The sequence below is a fragment of the Sapajus apella genome, unplaced genomic scaffold (genome assembly GCF_009761245.1).
Source record: "Sapajus apella isolate SASKATOON/1434 unplaced genomic scaffold, GSC_monkey_1.0 scaffold9, whole genome shotgun sequence".
Lineage (NCBI taxonomy): Eukaryota > Metazoa > Chordata > Mammalia > Primates > Cebidae > Sapajus > Sapajus apella.
The window spans coordinates 42987513-43008032 of NW_022436949.1; the positions used below are offsets into that span (position 1 = coordinate 42987513).

Consider the following 20520-nt stretch of genomic DNA (forward strand, 5'->3'; position numbering starts at 1 on the left):
CAGGTGGTTGATTGATAAGTTGCTGGTGGTTTCTGCCTTGAACAGCACAGTCTAACGCATGCCCCAGCAACTGGCAGGCTAATCAATCCAATATTCCATTATGTCCATACGTTGGCATATCTCTCAGCCCCGTTTCTTGATGGCCATGCTGAAACGTGCTCTAGCTCATCCTTACCCTCCATTGCTCTTCTCTTCGGTGTACCCATCTAACTTAGCTCAAGTGGCTCTCTCCCTCCTCCCCATATCTACCTGCCTGTACCCATTCCCTGGTACAGGTGCCTATGGTAACAGTAGCACTGCAGCTTTTTGGAAAGGAACAGAGAATAAGTTGGGAGAGAGTGGATTCATGAGAGGCTATGATAGCAGTACGTTGTACCTGTGATATGACAAATACCTCTTTCCTTCTGAAACATCTTTGCTGTACAAGTGACTCTGGCCAACAGGAAGCTTGGCTACCCCTTCTCCTTTTTCTTTCTTTCTTTCTTTCTTTCTTTCTTTCTTTTTTTTTTTTTTTTAAATAGAGGCTCTCTGTGTTTCCCAGGCTGGAGTGCTGTGGCGCTATCTCAGCTCACTGCAACCTCTGCCTCCCACATTCAAGCGAATCTCATGCCTCAGCCTCCCAAGTAGCTGGGATTACAAGTGTGTGCCAGGCTAATTTTTTTATTTTTAGTGGAGACAGGGTTTCACCATATTGGTCAGGCTGGTCTCAAACTCCCGGCCTCAAGTGATCTGCCCATCCTAGCCTACCCTGCTTTTTTTTTAAAATATTTTTCTTTATTTCTTAAAAAAAAAAAACAGGATACATTTGCAGAATGTGCAGGTTTGCTACATAGGTATACATGTGCCATGGTGGTTTGCTGCACCTATTGACCCATCCTCTAAGTTCTCTCCCCTCACCCCCACCCCTCAACAGAGGGGTGGTTCCTGGTATGTGTTGTTCCCCTCTCTGTGTCCGTGTGTTCTCAATGTTCAACTCCCACTTATGAGCGAGAACATGCAGCATTTGGTTTTCTGTTCCTGTGTTAGTTTGCTGAGGATGATGGCTTCCAGCTTTATCCATGTGCCTGCAAAGGACATGATCACATCCCTTTTTATAGCTGCATAGTATTCCATGTTGTATATGTATCACATTTTCTTTATCCAGTCAATTATTGATGGGCATTTGGGTTGGTTTCATGTCTTTGCTATTGTAAATAGTGCTACAATAAACATACATGTGCATGTGTCTTTATAGTAGAATGATTTACAGCTAGTGCTCAACTTAACGACCACAATTGGTTCCGACAGACCAGTCGTAACACGATTTGGTCATAAGTTGAGTAGGTTATATGCACGCGGAGATGGTAGTGCTGCTGGAAGCTGGTCCGCACTGTTGTACGCCCAGCTGGGCAACGTTTGCGCTGCCAGACGTGGAGCAGTCGTAGCTAGCGATTGTGGTAGTAAAGTCGAGTGGTCGTAAGTTGCATAGGTTGTAAGTCAATCAATACCTGTATGTTCCTTTGGGTATATACTCAGTAATGAGATTGCTAGGTCAAATAGTATTTCTGGTTCTAGATCCTTGAGGAATCACCACACTGTATTCCCCAATGGCTGAACTAATTTATACTCCCACCAACAGTGTAAAAGCATTCCTGTTTCTCCACAACCTTGCTAGCATCTATTGTTTCCTGACATTTTAATAATCACAAGTCTGACTGGCAAGAGATGGTATCTCATTGTGGTTTTGATTTGCATTTCTTTGATGATCAGTGATGTTGATTTTTTTTTTATATGTTTGTTGGCTGCATAAATGTCTTCTTTTGAGAAGTGTCTGTTCATATCCTTTGCCCACTTTTTGATGGGAGTGTTTGTTTTTTTCTTGTAAATTTGTTTAAGTTCCTTGTAAATTCTGGATGTTAGACCTTTGTCAGATGGGTAGATTGCAACAGTTTTCTCCCATTCTGTAGGTTGCTTGTTCACTCTGATGATAGTCTCTTTTGGTGAGCAAAAGTTTTAGTTTAATTAGATCCATTTGTCAATTTTGGCTTTTGTTGCAATTGCTTTCAGTGTTTGTGTCATAAAGCATTTGCCCATGCCTATGTCCTGAATGGTATTGTCTAGGTGTTCTTCTAGGGTTTTTATGGTCTTGGGTTTTGAATTTAAGCCTTTAATCCATCTTGAGTTAATTTTTGTAAAAGGTGTAAAGAAGGCCATCCCTGCTTTTAAAATCAAGTTTATCTTGAAGACAAGTAGGGCATGATCAGACTTAAAGGTTTTAAGTGTTCTCACAACTAAAAGATGCTAAATATGCATGTGTTAATTAGCTCAATTTAGCTATACCACAATGCATACATATGTCAAAATATCATTTGTTTATAATAAACCTACAAAATTTTATCAATTCAAGTAAATACATAATTTTAAGCAAGCGTATCTTGGTAGAGTCTGATCATTCTGGTGGGATTTTCATAGTAAGTTGGAATGGAAATTCTCCTTGGAGGAAAAAGAAGTATTTCTCCCAGGAGGAATAAAAAAGTCCTCTTACCTATAAGTATGAATAAAAAATGTACAGCATTCACTGAACTGCATTGGAAGCATAGCTGCTGGGGAAATTTTGGGAATAGCTGAGTAATTATTCATGCCATCTATGCAACAGTACCTATGTTTACCTCTTTCTTTCCTTCATGGAGCCCTTGGGAGAGACTCTGCTGCCTTTGAGGTTGAGCATCTCCCTTGGGGCCTGGTACTGAGGACCTGGGGACTCCATGTAATATTTTTCAAGCACTAAGTGTGTTCAGTCCATCATTTGAAATCCCCTGGTCATTGGTGCCTCGTCTCCCTTGATGCAGGCAGAAATGTGTCTTCGTCCCTTGCTTTCCTTGTCCTTTGTTCTCCATGGGAGCCAGTGGTGTGGGCTGTGGTAATGAAGATACAAGTCCAGGCTGGTCTATGAAACCCAAACCATAGTAAATTTGGTTGTTAAACTCGTCTTCTTAAGCTCCCTAACTTAAGCTAGTTGATATTAGCTTCTGTGAATACAACATTGCCAAACAGACATGCAGAAGCCTGCCTGGATCCTTCAAATATTTTATAATTGAAGTTTGCTATGTGTCATAGCTTTCAAGATTGCCAACTTTCTTAAATGCACATGCAATTATAACTCATGCAAACACTTTTATTAAGAATTAAAAGAATTGTTGGGACTGAAGTAGCATTTCCCACCAGTCCCAGGGGATGTCCAGCTTAAATAAATGTTCCATCGTCAGATAAGCTTGAGACGCCATTGTGGCTCCTCCCTTATGAGGGACCTGTCAGACACAGCGGCCAAGAATAGCTTTGTTGCAGGCCGGGTGCAGTGGCTCACGCCTGCAAACCCAGCACTTTGTGAGGCCAAGGTGGGTGGATCACTTGAGGTAAGGACTTTGAGAACAGCCTGGCCAGCAAGATGAAACCCTATCTCTACTAAAAATATAAAAATTATCCAGGCCCGGTGGTGGGCATCAGTAATCCCAGCTACTTGGGAGGCTGAGGCAGGAGAATCACTTGAGTTTAGGAAGCAGAGGTTGCAGTAGCCCGAGATTGCACCACTGCACTGCAGCCTGGGTGACAAAAGTGAAACTCTGTCCCCAAAAAAAGAAAAAAGAAAAGCCCTAATGCAAGGAAGTTCATCTGGCTTGGTTTACCCAGAGTTAAATAAACTCAGCTGACTTGGGGACATACTTTTTCTGGAACACTAGTGAACCACTTAAAAACTATTGCTCTCTGGGCCACGCAGGGTAGCTCAAGCCTGTAATTCCAGCACTTTAAGAGGCCAAGGTGGGCAGATCACCTGAGATCAGGAGTTCAAAACCAGCCTGGTCAACATGGTGAAACCCTGAAACTCTGTTTCTACTAAAAACACAAAAATTAGTTGGGCATGGTGGCGGGCACCTGTAATCTCAGCTACTTGGGAGGTAGAGGAACAAGAATTGCTTGAATCCAGGAGGCAGAGGTTGCAGTGAGCTGAGTTGGTGCTACTGTACTCCAGCCTGGGTGAGAGAGAAAGACTCCATCTCAAAAAAATAAAAAAATAAAAAAATAATTATTGCTCTCTGAACTTATTTGGTACCTGCCAATTTAAAATAATTTACTTCTAGTCTTCATTAAGTTCTTCTTAGGTATAAAATTTTTAGAAAGACATAGAGGCTCAGCAAGCATGTAAGGTCATTTGTGGCATATCCAATTTATGAAAATAATCGACTTCTGGACTTCAGCCCTTTATTCATGCTTGTCCCAGTAACTGTACATTTTTAATGTTTAACGATTTCATAACCCTTGAAAAGTAAAAAGAAACTGAAGGTGCTTATTTTAGGCATCTGAACTTACTGACTATATTTTTGTTGTAGCCATGTGTTTTAACTCCAGAATTTCATACTACAGAGCATTTTTAGATTATGACTCAGTTAAAAACTAAACTGAACTCAACTAAAACTAACTTATGTTCATGCATTTAGCCATCAGTTTAATTGGTCAATAAATAATTTCTTGAGGGTCTAATAATATATGCCATAGATGAAGGCATTGGGAATATAGAAATGAAAACTACAAAGAATAGTCTTTGCCCTGTGAGTGCTTGCAGTGGAAATAGGAAGGTAAACATTAGTTAAGTCATGGTGGAGAGGAAGTATTAAGATAGCTGAGAAAAAATATCCTACCTACTCATCTCCGAGTCTACATCTCTGTAAATTAGGAGAACGTAAAGAAGAAAGAGCCCACACTTCATCCAAAATGACAATATCTTTATTACATAGGGGGGACACATCTCAAATAATTGTTTATTGCATTCCCAACAATAAAATCAATGGCCTAAATGTGAAATTAATTGGAAGTCACAGTCCTAATACACAGTTTTGGCGATTAAGCACATTAGATGGGATTGTTTCAGAAGGCCTAATTATTGTGTCTGCCACACTCATCTGTTTGAGTCATTCCTAACTTTTGGATTGCTGCCTAGACCATTCTGCAATACGGTTTCTGTTGCGTATTCTTTTTTTTCTTTCTTTAATGCCTAACTTTTCTCACTATACTCAAAGCTCAAAGCTTTAAAGTGTGCTTTTGCAAATTCTAGATAACAATTCCGTAGTTCATTGAAGCGTTGATTCCACTGAGTTTGCGTAAAAGTTGATATTTCATTTCTGTTTTGCAGGTTCATGATTGAAAAGTGCCTGTGTGAAGTCACTTTCGCTGGAAACTGCAGCCTGGGAGCCTTCTTTGTAAACACATCTCACTATTCTATCAAGTATACTTTACCCTGACCTTATGAGTGGATGAAGATACCTCAGTTGTCTGACTTTGCCAATTGCTTAATTTCAGAATTTAAAAAGGGGAAAGAAAAACATCCTGCTAAAATATGAACATCTGAGTGTCTTATTTTCCAACATCATCAATAGCTGTGAGCGTCAGCATACATATTCTCCCAAGGAGTGCCATGATATTGATGTCACTTTATTAAAAACAGGTATCTGCAAAACAGTCAAGAGGCTTGGACATTGAAAGCCAGAGATGACACTGAGCATGCTTTTATTGCGGCCCGCCGTCTTCAAGTGGGACATATTGATTGATGAGTGATTGCCTGTCCATAAATTCTCTCATCATCCTGTTCCCTGGATTGGACTTCACTAAGCAATTTATCACTGACCTTCAGACTTACATGTGGGAGTTTTCACAACAGTAGTTTTGGAACCATTAGAACTTGGATTGATTTCATCATTTAACAGAAATAAACAGTCCAAAGTACTTTATCATCATGGCTTTGAACGTTGCCCCAGTCAGAGATACAAAATGGCTGACATTAGAAGTCTGCAGACAGTTTCAAAGAGGAACATGCTCACGCTCCGATGAAGAATGCAAATTTGCTCATCCCCCCAAAAGTTGTCAGGTTGAAAATGGAAGAGTAATTGCCTGCTTTGATTCCCTAAAGGTAAGAGAATGATTTTGTGTGTCATTTCAATACCACATTGGACTTGCAAACAGAAGGCTTTTCATTGCACTTTCATAGAAGTTTAAAAATTGCTTTTGGATCCCAGCACTTTGGGAGGCCGAGGCGGGTGGATCACGAGGTCAAGAGATCGAGACCATCCTGGTCAACATGGTGAAACCCCGTCTCTACTAAAACTACAAAAAATTAGCTGGGCATGGTGGTGCGTGCCTGTAATCCCAGCTACTCAGGAGGCTGAGGCAGGAGAATTGCCTGAACCCAGGAGGCGGAGGTTGCAGTGAGCCGAGATTGCGCCATTGCACTCCAGCCTGGGGAACAAGAGTGAAACGCCGTCTCAAAAAAAAAAAAAAAAAAAAAAAAATTGCTTTTAGATTCTGTGTTCTTGTTTGTGGTGACTGTTAGGAGATTTTCACTCAGATTTTTTCATATCAGGCATATATAAATTTTTTACATACCAGTGTTTAAATTAAAAATACATGATGATGTATTTCTGGTCTGGCATGACATTCATGTACCCAAGAGTTTTAAATCAAAGTCTGGCTTGTGACAACTGAAGATAAATATTTTATCAACATTTGATCTTCTGGAGGTTATATAAAGGTGAAGAAATTGAATGTGTCACTTTTAAGTGCCAGTTATTCTGACTTAGCTCTTGAAGAGTTTTTTATTCTTATGGCTTTTTTTTTTCTTGACCGAGTACTTCCTAAAACACTTCTTTGAAAATGTGTCTTGGCTAACAGAAATTATTAAGTACACATTTAATACTCAATACTTGAGAATCAACTTCATGTGAGTTATATGACAAAAGAAACTAAAGTGATTCGGATGGCACCCTTGATGAGCTTACTGTCTGGCAGGGAAAATACAGCATATCAGCAAGGATCTACAATGCAAGAATAAAGGGACACATGCCTTGTGGGAGGACTAGATAGCAAAAACATTTCTATGGATTCCATAAAAGAGAGTTGGTTTCTAACAGACTGTTTCAAGAAATGTTTTTGGAGATTCAAAGCATCTGAGTTGTATACTAAGTTGGGTGGAGCTAGGAAGATAAAGAGAATTTAATGAAAGATCTAGAAGTGGCATGAGTGAAGCCATAATGCTGTGGGATATATTCAGCCCTAACATTATGAATCCCAGATTGTCTAGGGCAGCCCTGCAGGCATGATATTCTTTCCAGTAGCAATAAGTAAGGCACATCGGTTAAAAGAGCTCGTGTTTGCATCTCTGCAAGACTTCAGTAAGTTTACCAAACAGTTAAGAAAAGTGTTTATCGATGCTCTTGACATATGATTTGAGAAGTTATAGAGCTGTTAGTTTCCAAAATTTTTTGAGACGGAGTCTTGCTCTTTCACCTACGCTGGAGTGTGTAGTGGCATGATCTCAGCTCACTACAAACTCCGCCTCCTGGGTTCAAGTGATTCTCTTGCCTCAGCCTTAGTGACCTTAGCCCATTTTGGGTGTTAAAAAGAGACTGAGTTGTCCTTTGGGAGAATTTCATCTTAAGTAAAAAATTCTCTTTTGTAAGACATAAGTCAAAATTTATAATTTGTATAAGACTTCAAATTATATATTTAAGTATTAATGTATCTTAAAGGGAAAATTTGTCAGTACACTCAAAGCAGAAAAATGTATTTCTGGCCCAATAGTAGTCTTTTAAGAGTGAAATTTTGACAAATTAGATCTGTTATCTACATCAATACCTACTCTGGTTTTATTCCTTTTTATCATAAAAGGTTTATTAGAGTAGACTTTAAAATGATGAATTGTTTTGCCTAAAATGGAAATGAATAGATGGATAAATCACAATTCATATAAACAATAACAGTACAAGCATGGTTATACATTAGTATTTATTTTCCCTTTAGTCAAAAAAGTAAACCAAATCTGTATTTGCCTCTATGATTATCAGCAATAGAAACATTCACTGTGAAAAAGCAGGGTAGTCTGGGCACAGTGGCTCACACCTGTAATCCCAGCATTTTGGGAGGCAAAGGTGGGTGGATCACAAGGGCAGGGGTTCAAGACCACTCTGGCCAGCATGGTGAAACCCCATCTGTACTAAAAATACAAAAAAATTAGCTGGGCATTGTGGTGCGCGCCCGTAATCCCAGCTACTCAGAAGACTGAGGCAAGAGAATCACTTGAACCCAGGAGGCGGAGTTTGTAGTGAGCTGAGATCATGCCACTACACACTCCAGCCTAGGTGAAAGAACAAGACTCTAAAAAAAAAAAAAAAAAAAAAAAAAAAAAAAGGCAGCATAGATTTAAAACTAGATCATAAAAGCTTCAAGATATGAAAACAGGTCAGTGATGATAAATTAATTTTTCAGGTCATCCCCAATTTTTCCGTCTTATTAATCCAAGCCTTCTCCAATTGGATATTTAATAAACATCACAATTTTTGCCAGCTTTTTTTAAACCCTGGCAAATTAGAGAAATATGGGGAAAACAATTCCTGACCTAGTAAGGCCAAGTATTTCATGACTATCACTTGGGCAACAACGCCTAGATCCTTGTAATTCATCCCATCACTGCGGATTCACTAGGACCACATTTGTTTGAGGAATCCAGCCCCCAGAATAAAGGATCACGAACCATTTGTTCAGCATAAAATCATGAGCCAAGTTGTGAGAATATTGAACACCATTCAAGTAGAAAGGGGCTTTAAAAATCATTTTCAGAAGTGCCTGCTGGAGCCTTTTTGAGGTGTTGAAGCATGGTTATATAGAGCCTTAAGTTATCAGTTCCCTTTCAGAATTGTAAAATTTCAGGTTATTTAATCTGAGTGCAGCATTATACATTTTTAAACCTGTCTAGCTGAAAAGAATCTGAAAACAGCCCACAGGCAGAGGAGTAAGACAGACCTGAGTCTAAATACCTGCTCAACCACCTGGGTGTGTCATCTATGACTTTTTGACTTGGTTTCCTCATCAGTAAAAGTAGGATATTCAGCAGAGAAACTGGCTGAAGTAAGCACGGTCTGTAGCAACTCACTGGCAGATTCACCTTGCAAGGTCCCTGTGAGGATTGCAAGCCCTTTCCACACGACAGACCAATTAGAAAAGCACTCAAAAAATAGTAGCTAAAAAGAAAAATAATGACAATGATAATTATGAAGCTGTTTAACTTTATTTCATAATAGATTTTAAAAAGACAATGTTACTCAGTGTGCGACAGAGAGAACTAGCAAGGGCTTTGAAGTCAGATGGACCAGGGCTTGACTGCGCCTGGCTGGGACCCAGGCAAGCTACATCACTTGGGACGAGTTATTTTACCTCGTTGGCTTCAGTTTCCTCCTATGTAAAATCAATACAGTAATTCCCACTTATAAGGTTACTTCAAAGACTACCTGACCCGTGGCATCCCACATGCTTAGCCCAGGGCTGAACAAGTTAGGACCTGGCAATATTAGTTTCTTTCCCTTTGTAATAAAGTATCCCAGGATAGCCACTGATTTTGATGACTAGCTTTAAAGGCAAGATTTCATGTCCAACTCTTAACAAGTTCAAACTTTTAAGAATTAGCTGTGTGAATGAGAGTACCTCAATTATACAAATTAGTCATGACATGGAAAAAGATTTGGGGGCACAATATTTTTATTATTTATTATAATATATTTTCTGCAAACACTATGGAGTATTTATTTATATTTATAACTGTGAAAGGAATGTGTGTTGGCCTGTTGGTATGAAGACAAGTCAATGTGAGTCTTTTCTTTTTATTGTTGTTATATGTTATTTACAAATATGAGTAAACTTTTCCATAAGTATGTACTAAATTTGTTAGTGGAAAGTGATTTGCTGAGCTCTTTGGAATGAAAATTATACATATATAAATGCATTTATAAAAGATGTTTTGGAAAATATATTACAGTTCTTACTGTGAAATTTGCGCATTATTCACATACCTCATTGCATTTTATGTAAAACACTGAGCATGCAAGCAACATGATTTTTTTTGGAAGTTTCAGTGTTATTATGAACAGTAGACATTGTCTAACAATTTTTCTGGAAGGCCAGATTACATTCTAGAATGCTGTGTTTCACGAGTTAGGTTAACTTGACAAAATGCAAACTATTTCATGAGCAATCATCTCCCTTGGAGCAGAGGCCTTGACCATGTAAACTGTGTCTCTGATGTTTCTATGATCCATGAAACGTTTTTCCTCACAGCTAAAATGTTTGAGATTTTTCTTTTCAGATTCTTTTTCCTGTAATTGATAGGAATTCATATAAACCATTTGGCAAATTGAACATCAGGAAGGGAGTGCATAAATTAACTTTTTAATGCTTATTAAGACTAAAAGTGTCAGTATTTACCACTTTCATGAAGTATTTATTTGCTTAAACATTTGAATTCACACTCAGCTTTTAAAAAAAGACAATTTTAAAAATAGGATTGCTAATTTTGGTTAAAAACAGAGTATTGGAGAAAATTGTTCAGACAGTTTTTAGAAATTCAGACATAATCTTTTGTAATAAAAATTCATTTCAAGTACAGTGAGATTCTTTTTAGCACCTGCATCAGATGATGTCACTCCTCTGTTCAGGATCTTCCAGTGGCTTCTCACCACACTCAGAGTAAAGAGCAACACTGCAAAGTCTGCCTAGGCCCTAGGAGAGCTGCTTCCCCCTCCCGCCACCTGACTTCCTTTCTACAGCCACCACTCGCTCCAGCTCACTCCAGACAGGCATTTTTGCTCTCCCCTGAATATGCCAAGCAGGCTTTGCCTTAGGGCATCTGCACTTGCTCTTTCCTCTGCTTGGAATACTCTTGCCTCAGCCACACAAACAGCATGTTTCCTCCTTTCCTTAAGGTTTCTGATTAAAAATGCCAACTTGTGAATGAAGCCCTTCTGCCAGACTTATTTCAAACAGTAATTCTGCCATTGCTGGGATCCCATTTCCTTCTCACGTGTCTTTACTGCTCCCCCTAACACCAGCGTTTGATATGAGAGAAGCTTATTTGTTTATTGGTTTATTGTCTGTCTCCCTCCTCCACTCTGCTGGAACATAAGCTCTATGTGGATGGGGACTGTGTCTGTTGTGATCACTCTTATATTCCTGGAACCTAGAACACTGTCTCATACATAAGAGATGCTCAATAAATATTTGTTGAATTGCATGTTCTGTATGTTCATCAGGAAAGTTTTTGAGCCTCTCGGGGCTGCTGGATGTGATTGTACAGGGGCGTACTGCACCGCCGTCTCTGTGATTGACACCCCCTGGAGTTGTGCAGTGGACAGCCTGTACAGCCATGTGCTATTGTCCTGGTGTCAGTATCCCAGTGGATTTCAAAATCAGGGAGTTCTGTGTAGGAATTTTGAGGTGCAGGTGTGACTCTGGAAGTATAATGCAACATTGACAAATTGTCAAGTAAATCATTTGCTTTTCTTTTTAGGATAATTCAAGCTGCGTATGATGCAGAAACTACTTTTTTCCTGTTCTCCTATCCTGTGTAAATTTCAAAGATGTCAAGTGGAAGTTGCTCATATACCTATGAGATGCTGTCTATAAGTTAGCTGACGGCAATATGTAATTTACATAGACTTTAAGTTCATGTTCTTAAATTGCTGCTGGGCTCCTAAATAGAAGCAAATTCTTTGCAGAAATTGTTTGAGTATTTTTGAAATTATATTATTAATTTTGGCCTGATTTGCAAATATAATCTCAGATAAATTTTTTATTATAAGTAGCAATCATTGTAGTCACATAGAGCCTACTATATGCCAGGTACTTTGCATGCATTATCTATTCTAGTAACTCTGTCAGGTAAATTCTTTAAATCACCCTTATAGATGTGGATACAGGTTCAAAAATTTAAGTAACTCACTTGTGACTACCAAACTCATGAATGGTGGAGAAGGGGCCTGACTCCAGGTAAGCATGGCTCCCAGCCAGCACTATCCACTCCGCTAACTGCTCTTACTGAATAAATCATTGATGTGGTTAATTTAAAAATTCTTAATAGCTTAATAATATTCGTGTTTAACAAGGTTAGTATGTTGAAGCACAAAAAAAAAAAAAAAAAAAAGAATTCTAGGCCAAGTGCAGTGCCTCACACTTGTAGTTCCAGCACTTTGGGAGGCAAAGGCAAGAGGATTTGTTCGTTGAACCCAGGAGGTCAAGACTAGCCTGGACAACATGGTGAGACCTCATCTCTACAAATAAATTTTAAGAATTAGCCAGTTCTGGTGGCATGCACTTGTGAACCCAGCTACTTGGGAGGCTGAAGCAGGAGGATTGTTTGAGCCCAGGAGGTTGAGGTTGTAGTGAGCCGTAATTGCGCCACTGTACTCCAGCCTGGGAGACACAGCAAGACTTCATGTCACAAAAATCAAAAACCATTCTAAAATAGAATACCCCAGGAGTAAACATGTTTAGATAGCAGAAATTTAAATCTTCAAAAGACAGAGACACTACAAGAGAAAGTAAAGCATATGTTGTATTTGTTTCTGTTTGTGTCTGTATATAAATATCATACCTTCACCTACCAAGTCTCTGTAACAAAAATGGTTCTTGTCCAAGGCGTTGTTGGTGAGTGTGTTCCCATGTGATTCTGAAACGTGTAAGTCAGTTTTATAGTATAACAGAGTATAGGCAGGTTCATGCTTAAAGATTCTTGTACCCACCAATTATTTTCTGAAAACAAGTCCATCTCCCTTTCATCTGGCTTCAGCTGTTCTGGGTATATCAACCATTTCCCTTGCGCACCCTCTCTGGACACTTTTCAGACTTCCATATCATAGTTTACTCCTGGAAATCCATGCCCAGTGGAAGCCCATACGCTTCTGAAAGATGGGATTGTGTCTTACTTATTTTTGTGCCCCAGCACCTAGCATGGCATCTGGCACAGAGCAGAAGTGCAGTCATCCCCAGAGAATGCATTCGTGAACACAGAAACCCTCACAATTTTTCCAAATGGACTTAGTGCTGTTCTGTCAGTGATCTCCAGGCCAAAATCTCCCTTTCAGGTTGTTCACCGTTTCCTTTAACATCTCCGTTTCGTTTTGCAGGTTTAGTCATTCGAGGAGGATTCTCTCCTGCTGCTTTTTGCTTGTGTTGTTTTCCCAGTTCTTTCACCACGCCCACCTCCCTTCCTACTTCCCTCTAATGCCACCTCTTTCTCCCTTTGCTCCCTAAGTGTGGAGGCTCCCCAAGACTCAGGATCACCCTTTCCTAGTTCATGTTCAGTCATCAGCTCTGAAAGCTTAACTGCTTTCATGCATTTAGTTCCCACCTCTGTGGCAATGAATCCCAAATCTGGGTGTGTGCCCTCACTTGCCACCACCATAGCTCCAGCCACCTACTGAACACCCCCACCCGAATGGCCCATTGTCGCCTTCAGTGCCTAAGTTCAGACTCCTGCCCTCCTATTAGAATCCACTCCCACCCCCAAGTGCCTTGTTCGTCAGGCACCAAACCTGACCACCATGGCCCAAGCTCCTAGTCCTTTCTTTTTTGTTGTTTTTCAGGTTTAGGGAAGTATAATACCTTAAGAATTAATCAAAACTAAGAAATCTTTACCCAGAAAAGTATCCATACTCACAGACTATTACAATCTCACAATCTGAAGGGTTTCATGTTTGCTTCTAAAAATTATCTACAGATTGCAAGTTAAGAAATCTTCATCTTCATATCCTTTGCCCACTTTTGAATGGGCTTGTTTTTTTCTTGTAAATCTGTTTTAGCCCAAAACCTAAAATGCAATTAAAAAAAAAAAAAAGAAATCTTCATCTTAAGAGAAGTCTTAAGATGAAACATTTAAGAAGCTCCGATGATCATTAAAGAATGCTTTGGGTTAGTTTACAAATTTGCCCAGAGCCAAGATTAACCAAATTTCTCCCAATACCAAGATATTCTATGCTAAGGAAGGAGAAGCCATAGTTTTCAGGATAAAAGCAGAACCATGACCCCTTAAGAGCAGGTGGAATCAGTTTCAGTGCCTTGAGTGAGCAAAGGAATGAGGATTTTCAGGGCATCAGGCACCTCCAAATGTCTCACTGAGGAACGGCACATATGCGCCATAGAGAAAGCCATTTTCCTGAAGAGAGAAAGCCACTTTCCTGGAGACAGCTTCCTCCAGCAAGATGCCTACATTCTAGCCCAGTTACAGTTGAGGGTTAGACAAGATCTTCTCTGCATCAGTTTCCCAGGGCTGTCGTAACAAAGTACCACACAGTGTGTGGTTTAAAACACCCAAAATATGTTCTTTATCAGATCTGGAGACTAGAAGCCCAAGTGGTGATAGGGCCATGCTCCCTCTGAAGCCCCTGGGGTTGGGGAAGTTGGGGGAGAGGGGTGGAAACCAGTTCTTGCCTCTTCCAACTTCTGGTAGCACTATGTGTTCCTTGGCTCATGGCAGCATCACTCCAATCTCTACCTCCCTCTTCAGATGGCCATCTTCCTCTGTGTCTCCCTTTGCATCATTTTCCTGGTGTTTGAGTCTGTGACTAAATTTCTCCTTCTTATAAGGGCATCAATTACATTGGGTTAAGGGTCCACCCTTCTTCAGTATGACCTCATCTTAAATTACATCTGCAACTACCCTATTTTTAAATAAAGTCACATTCAGAGGAACTGGGAGTGAGGACTTCAACATATATTTTGGGGGACACAATTCAACACATTAAAATAATATATGCACCCAGAAAATACCAGAAATCCAACACTGTAGTCTAATTCAATTCTAATTATTGGATTTGGCAAGAGAGAGGAGGTTTGCAAAACTCCAGAGGGTCTTTGGTACTGAATCGAAAAAGAATGATGACAAACTGGCATTCCATGATTACATTCTTTGGTTAAAACATGTAAAAATAATTCATGGAGAAAAATAGCAAAACTTACTTTCACCTACAAATGAATGGCGTATAATATCAATTTTTATTTTAATTGCATTTTTAATAGTTAGGTTTGTTTATTACTCATTTTGCCTTCGGCACTGATGCTAACTTTTGTTAGTCTGTGTATCAGTTCTTATGAAACCGTTTCTTATTAAGGCTTAAGGAGAAAGAAATACTTACCATGTTACAGGATTTGTTTAATATTCTTTCTAAAAATGAAAATAGCATTTTGTCAGTACCCTTCTTTCAGTCAAACTTTTGTTTTTATTTTAGGATTACAAATGACACAATAGGAAGCAAAGATTTAAAATAAAAAGCCCTGGCCTGGAAATATGCATCTGAGCCCTGGCTTTGTCGCATGTAGCTTTATGTCATTTCACCTTCCTGGGATCCAGATGTCTCACCAGTAAATATTCTTTAGTTCACTCATTCATTCATTTATTCATTCTTTCTTTCTTTCATTAACTAAACAAAAGGGGACAAACTACAAAGGAACCAGGAAGGTGATACGAACAAATGACTCAGCTCTCAGTGTTGGGGAGACTCAGGAATTGCTGGAGACAGCAGAAAATTAACTGAGGAGCTCATGACCCCTTTAAAGACAGCAGCTGCCACTCAGCAATAGCCAGCTGTTGCCTGCCTTGTGATAATCTGAATGACAGTTAAACAGAAATAGAGATTCAAATTTTGATGTGATGTTTCCCAATTTCTGAATCTTGGCAATCAATTAAAATATTTTTAAACCTTGGAATCCAAATAAAACACATCTACAGGATGGATTTAGCCAGTAGACTGCCATAGTTAACCTCTGAAATAAACAAATAAATATTGATCAGGTGCTCCTAAACATTGGGAATATAACAGCCTTGCTTCTTCCATCAGTAGAGATCATTGAGGGCATAGCGAATTTATCAACTGCTCTTAATCATCCTTGAAAGTCTTTATGCACACTGATTTGGTGATTCATTCTCATCTGATTTTCCCCTCACCTCATTGGCCACTCCTCTGTCTCCCTTCCTGAATCTTCTTCCTTCTGACCTCTAAATCCTGGACTCTCTTTAGACTCAGTCCTTGAACATCTTCCCTACACATCCATGGTGGTAGCTTACTCTTCTTAGAACTCACCAACTGTGTTCTTGCCTTAAAGCCTTTGTACTTGCTAGACCAGCCACCAGACCAGTTGACCTTTCAGATGACTTTATCCAGTCCAACGACCTTGAACATTTCTAAATGCTGAATATTTCTTAATTTTTATCTCAGCCCTGATTTCTCTCCTTAACTCTAGTCTTATGTATTCAACTGCCTACCTGACATATCTACTTGGATGTTTATTTAAATGACATCTCAAATTTAATATGTCCACTAACGACTTTTTAATTCCCCACTCAACCTAGTGTTCCAATTGGACCCATTCTCAGTAGATGGTACCATTCCTTGAGTGGATCAGATCAAATGCCTTGAAACCTGCCTTCATTCTCCTCGTCGTTGTTGCCATATCCAATCCATTATGAGTCTTATTCCCTCTGTCTTCAAAATAGATCCTAAACTGCAGCACTTTTCATCACTTCTATCATGACCGCCCTGGTCCAAATCACCGTCATGTCTCCTATGGACTATTATAGTAGGCTGGTAGCTTTCACTTCTCTACTCCAGCACACAGTGATCCCTTTGAAACGTAAGTCACAGCATGCCAGTCTCTTGCTCAAAACATTCCAGTAGTTGCCATTTCATTTATGAAATTCACAGTCCTGTAAGGCCCTATGTGATGTGGCACCTGCTGCATTTCTGGCCCCACAGATTAGCCACCTGGCCCTCTTCCTCCACCACCCCTCACTGTGCTCCAGCCACACTGGCCTTTTTATTCTTCAGGGCCTTGGCATTGTCTGTTCCCTCTACCTGGAATGCTCTTCTCCCAGGGAACTGCAAGTCTCATTTCTTCACGTTAGTCCGGTCTTTGCTTAAATGTCACATTTGCTCACAAAAGCACGCCTGTAATTACCTTGACGTGATGCTGTCTAACTACCGCGTCTCTCCACTTTCTATTTCCTCCACTGAATGTGAGGCTGGGAGGCAGGAACCACGTTACTGTATCCCTGTGCCTGACAGCTACTGGCTGCACATCCATATTTGCTAGTGAAGAAATGTATCCTTACATCCTAGAATCTAAATTTTTAGATTCTAACTTTTCCAATAAAAGTCAAATGTCTTTTCCGGCTGCCTTTTACTCAGTTTTTCCCATTACCATACAGACAGAAAAACATCAGTGCTAAAGGCTTTGTACAAAGAAGAATCTTTGGTTTACAAGTCAAAAGGTGTTGCAGGCTCACTCATGTTTACAGCTGTCCTGAAAGCAGGTCACGTGGAGACTTGCTCACAAGTGTCGGCTAGAGCTATTAAAATTCATGGATTGGCTTGTCAGGCAACTTCACTGTTCCCAAAAACTTGGCCCGAGACTGATGCTGGGGTTTGATAAAACTTGCACTAGCCTGCTGTGAAATAAGGACACTGAAATACGTTTTTCTCATTAAGGTAGATTCATTCAATTTAAAGGCTGTGTTTTTAAATGGACGTATACTGTGGGGTACATAGTGATGTTTTGATGCATATAATATATAGTGATCAGATCAGGGTACTTAGCATATCCATCAAATATTTACCATTTCTTTCTGTTAGGACATTCTCTATTCCAGCTATTTGAAACCATAATTTATATATTTTTGTTAACTAATCCTACAATGATATAGAACATTAGAACTTAGTCCTTTGATCTAGCAGTAATTTTCTACAAAAGGTTGTTTTTTATTCCAAGGTTATTTGCTTCTTATTCTTGTGATTTTTATGGGTTTTGTTTTGTTTTCTTTTTGATTCGGAGTTTTGCTCTTGTCGCCCAGGCTGAAGTGCAGTGGCATGGTCTCAGCTCACTGCAACCTCTGCCTCCCAGGTTCAAGCGATTTTTCTGACTCAGCCTCCTGAGTAACTGGGATTATAGCCTCCTGCCACCAGACCCAGGTATTTTTTTGTATTTTCTTTTTTTTAGTAGAGACAGTGTTTCATCATGTTGGCCAGGCTGGTCTCAAACTCCTGACCTCAGGTGATCCACCTACCTTGGCATCCCAAAGCGCTGGAATTACAGGCGTGAGCCACCTTGCCTGGCCTATGTTCACTTCTTGTATAAAATGATTGTCTTAGTAGGTAAGTCTTCTTGTTCTTTTTCCATAATGCCTTTACTTGGCAAAAAGAAAAAATAAATGGGCAACTCTATGTCAGGTCCCCACTCTTTTTTATTAAATATTACTGCTCTATAAAATTCAAAAGCAGGGATCTATCTGTCCATACCACTTGGACTGAAATCTATAGCAGCAGACTCACTCATTTGAGTCATGCACACTGGAAGAGTTTGTCTTAAGAAAGTCACCGTGAAATCCACACGTTACTTGAAAGGACCCAAGAAGTTCCTCTAGCCTTTTTCTGTTAGCAAATGAGGACAGATTGATCCATCAAATAAGCTAATATCCATTTGAGAGTGGGGAGGACAGAGCCCAGCCAGAAACCTCGAGACCTAGAATGGCTTTCTTTCAGTGCATAGGATCAAGTCCCCAAGAAGCCGAGAGAAGCTGGCAGAAAATGCCAGGGTCTAAACCAAGGCCCGGGGGCATGCTGCTGAAGCTGGGGAGACCAGGTTTGTTCTGCAGGAGCTAGACCAATGATGAACTTCACCTATTTTACAATTTTTCCATTAACTGACCCTGCTAATACTAAATAGCACATTCTTTCCACTTGGTTTGATTCAATTTCCTCTGGCTCAAAGATTATAGTCCAGTGTATATTAGTCTTTCTCAGCACCATCATGACCAAGAAGAATAAAGCTGATACTCCTAGGACAAATCCTCCTCTGAGCACTGACCTTTGGGATTCGGGGAATGAGTAGATATTGACATATTTATTTGTGATCAAACTTACCTAATCCTGCCTGACCAAACAGCATTTTGGAGCTATGACCGATGAAGCCATTTTCTTATGCTTTAGGTTGTACCCACACAATATTAAGCCCCATAGAACATGATATATTGCCAGGGAAGGAGAAAAAGAAAATGATTTAGAGGGCTTAACCTAGTTAAAGCAAAATAGAATGGCTAGATTCAACTTTAGGGATGTTTGTATTTCATTTAGATTATCATCATCTTAATGGAGCATTTCTTATTCTTAAAAATATATATAATATGTCTAATTTTTTACTGAATAGTGATGTGGGTGCTTAGGTACATTCATAATCAATCTTAATGTAAAGTAGAATAGAATACTTGGAGGCTTTTAAAAAGTGACCATCTGGTCTACATCTCAAATCTCATTCGGAGGAATATTTTAAGTGCTCCCAGCTCTTAGTAAAATCATTAATAATGACACTAAAATCATCATTTGCATACCTGCCATGAAACTAGGCACTGACCCAGATGCTTGGGATCTAAAATTAATCAGTAGCAGCCCTCATTGGAGGCATTTAAATCACACGGCCTCTTCTCCATTCTTTCTAACTTTCGGTTGTTAACAGGAGCTGGGATATCTGAAAAATATCTTACTGAAGAATTCTAGGGGGTCCAGAATCTTCTGAGTGGTCTATAAAGTCAAGGAGAAAGACATTTCACTTTCTAGGGAACTTTAAATATCTTTATTCATTTATTTATTTTACAAATAATTGTTGAACCACTCTTAAGTGTCAGGCACTGTGTTTGGTGACCAAAGAAGAGACGGGAAGCTTGCTTTCATGGACCTTGCAGTCTAATGGGGGAATCAGCAACATTCCAACACAGTGGTAAAGTAAATTAAAATGGAGACGGCCAGGCCTAAAGAAACCGTAAGGAGACCTAGCCAGCGAGACCTCAGAGGTGACCTTAACCTTGCTTGATTTGCAAACATAAAACTTAGCTTGAGCAATTTCTTGTAACTGCCTATATTAAAGAATACAACTTAACCTCCAATCAATCAGAGGTAACAAACAAGTATGTCATTATATAACCAGGGAATTTCCAACAGGATGGATCAAATAAGGCAACTGTATAATATTTTCTCTGCAGTCAAATATTTTCTTTGCATTACTTCCATGTTTACCCTATAAAAGCCTTCCCCTTGCAGTCCCTCATGGAGCTCCCAAACCACTTCTGGGTTGGAGCTACCCAATTCTTGAATCACTGTTTGCTCAAATAAGCTCATTACAATTTTATTGTGCCTCAGCTTGCTCTTTATCAAAAGTAAACAAACTAATACAATAATCAAAATTTCTGAAAATTGTATAATTTATTTATGAAATTTGGAGTGCCCCAGTATGACAGGCAGTGGGCACAACATGTTCTAAAAGCTGACAAGTTTCTTGACCTGGTGGGATTTTCACTCTAGTGGGAAGTGACACACACAAAAAATCAGTAGACACAACCCTTTCTCACCCAACAATTATTTATTTACAGACTATGAGAAGCACTAGAAAGGAAATGGAGCAAGGTACTCTGATAGAAAATATTGTGATGGGGGAAGACTTTCACAGAAAGGGTGGCTTGTGATGTGTTCTCCAAGGAGCTGCTTTCTGAGCTGAGACCTGAAGGAGAAGAGAGGAAGGCTTCCCAGACACAGGGGAAAAAGCTCTAAGCTTGGAGATGAAAGCGCTTTGCCAATTCCTGGAAACAAGAGGCCTGACATTATGAGTAAGAGAGAAGCTGTGTAGGTGTTT

The 20520-nt window shown here is 39.6% G+C and overlaps 1 protein-coding gene across 8 annotated transcripts in view; it reads left to right on the top strand.

Moving 5' to 3' along the window:
- MBNL2 (muscleblind like splicing regulator 2) overlaps positions 1–20520 on the top strand; it is a 172524-nt gene that overhangs the window by 48080 nt on the left and 103924 nt on the right. For all 8 annotated transcript variants that reach the window (XM_032277507.1, XM_032277506.1, XM_032277509.1 and 5 more), the window contains exon 2: positions 5165–5938. In XM_032277507.1, coding sequence (XP_032133398.1) covers positions 5765–5938 — 174 coding nt within the window. In that variant the 5' untranslated portion in view covers positions 5165–5764. The remainder of the gene's footprint in view (positions 1–5164; positions 5939–20520) is intronic.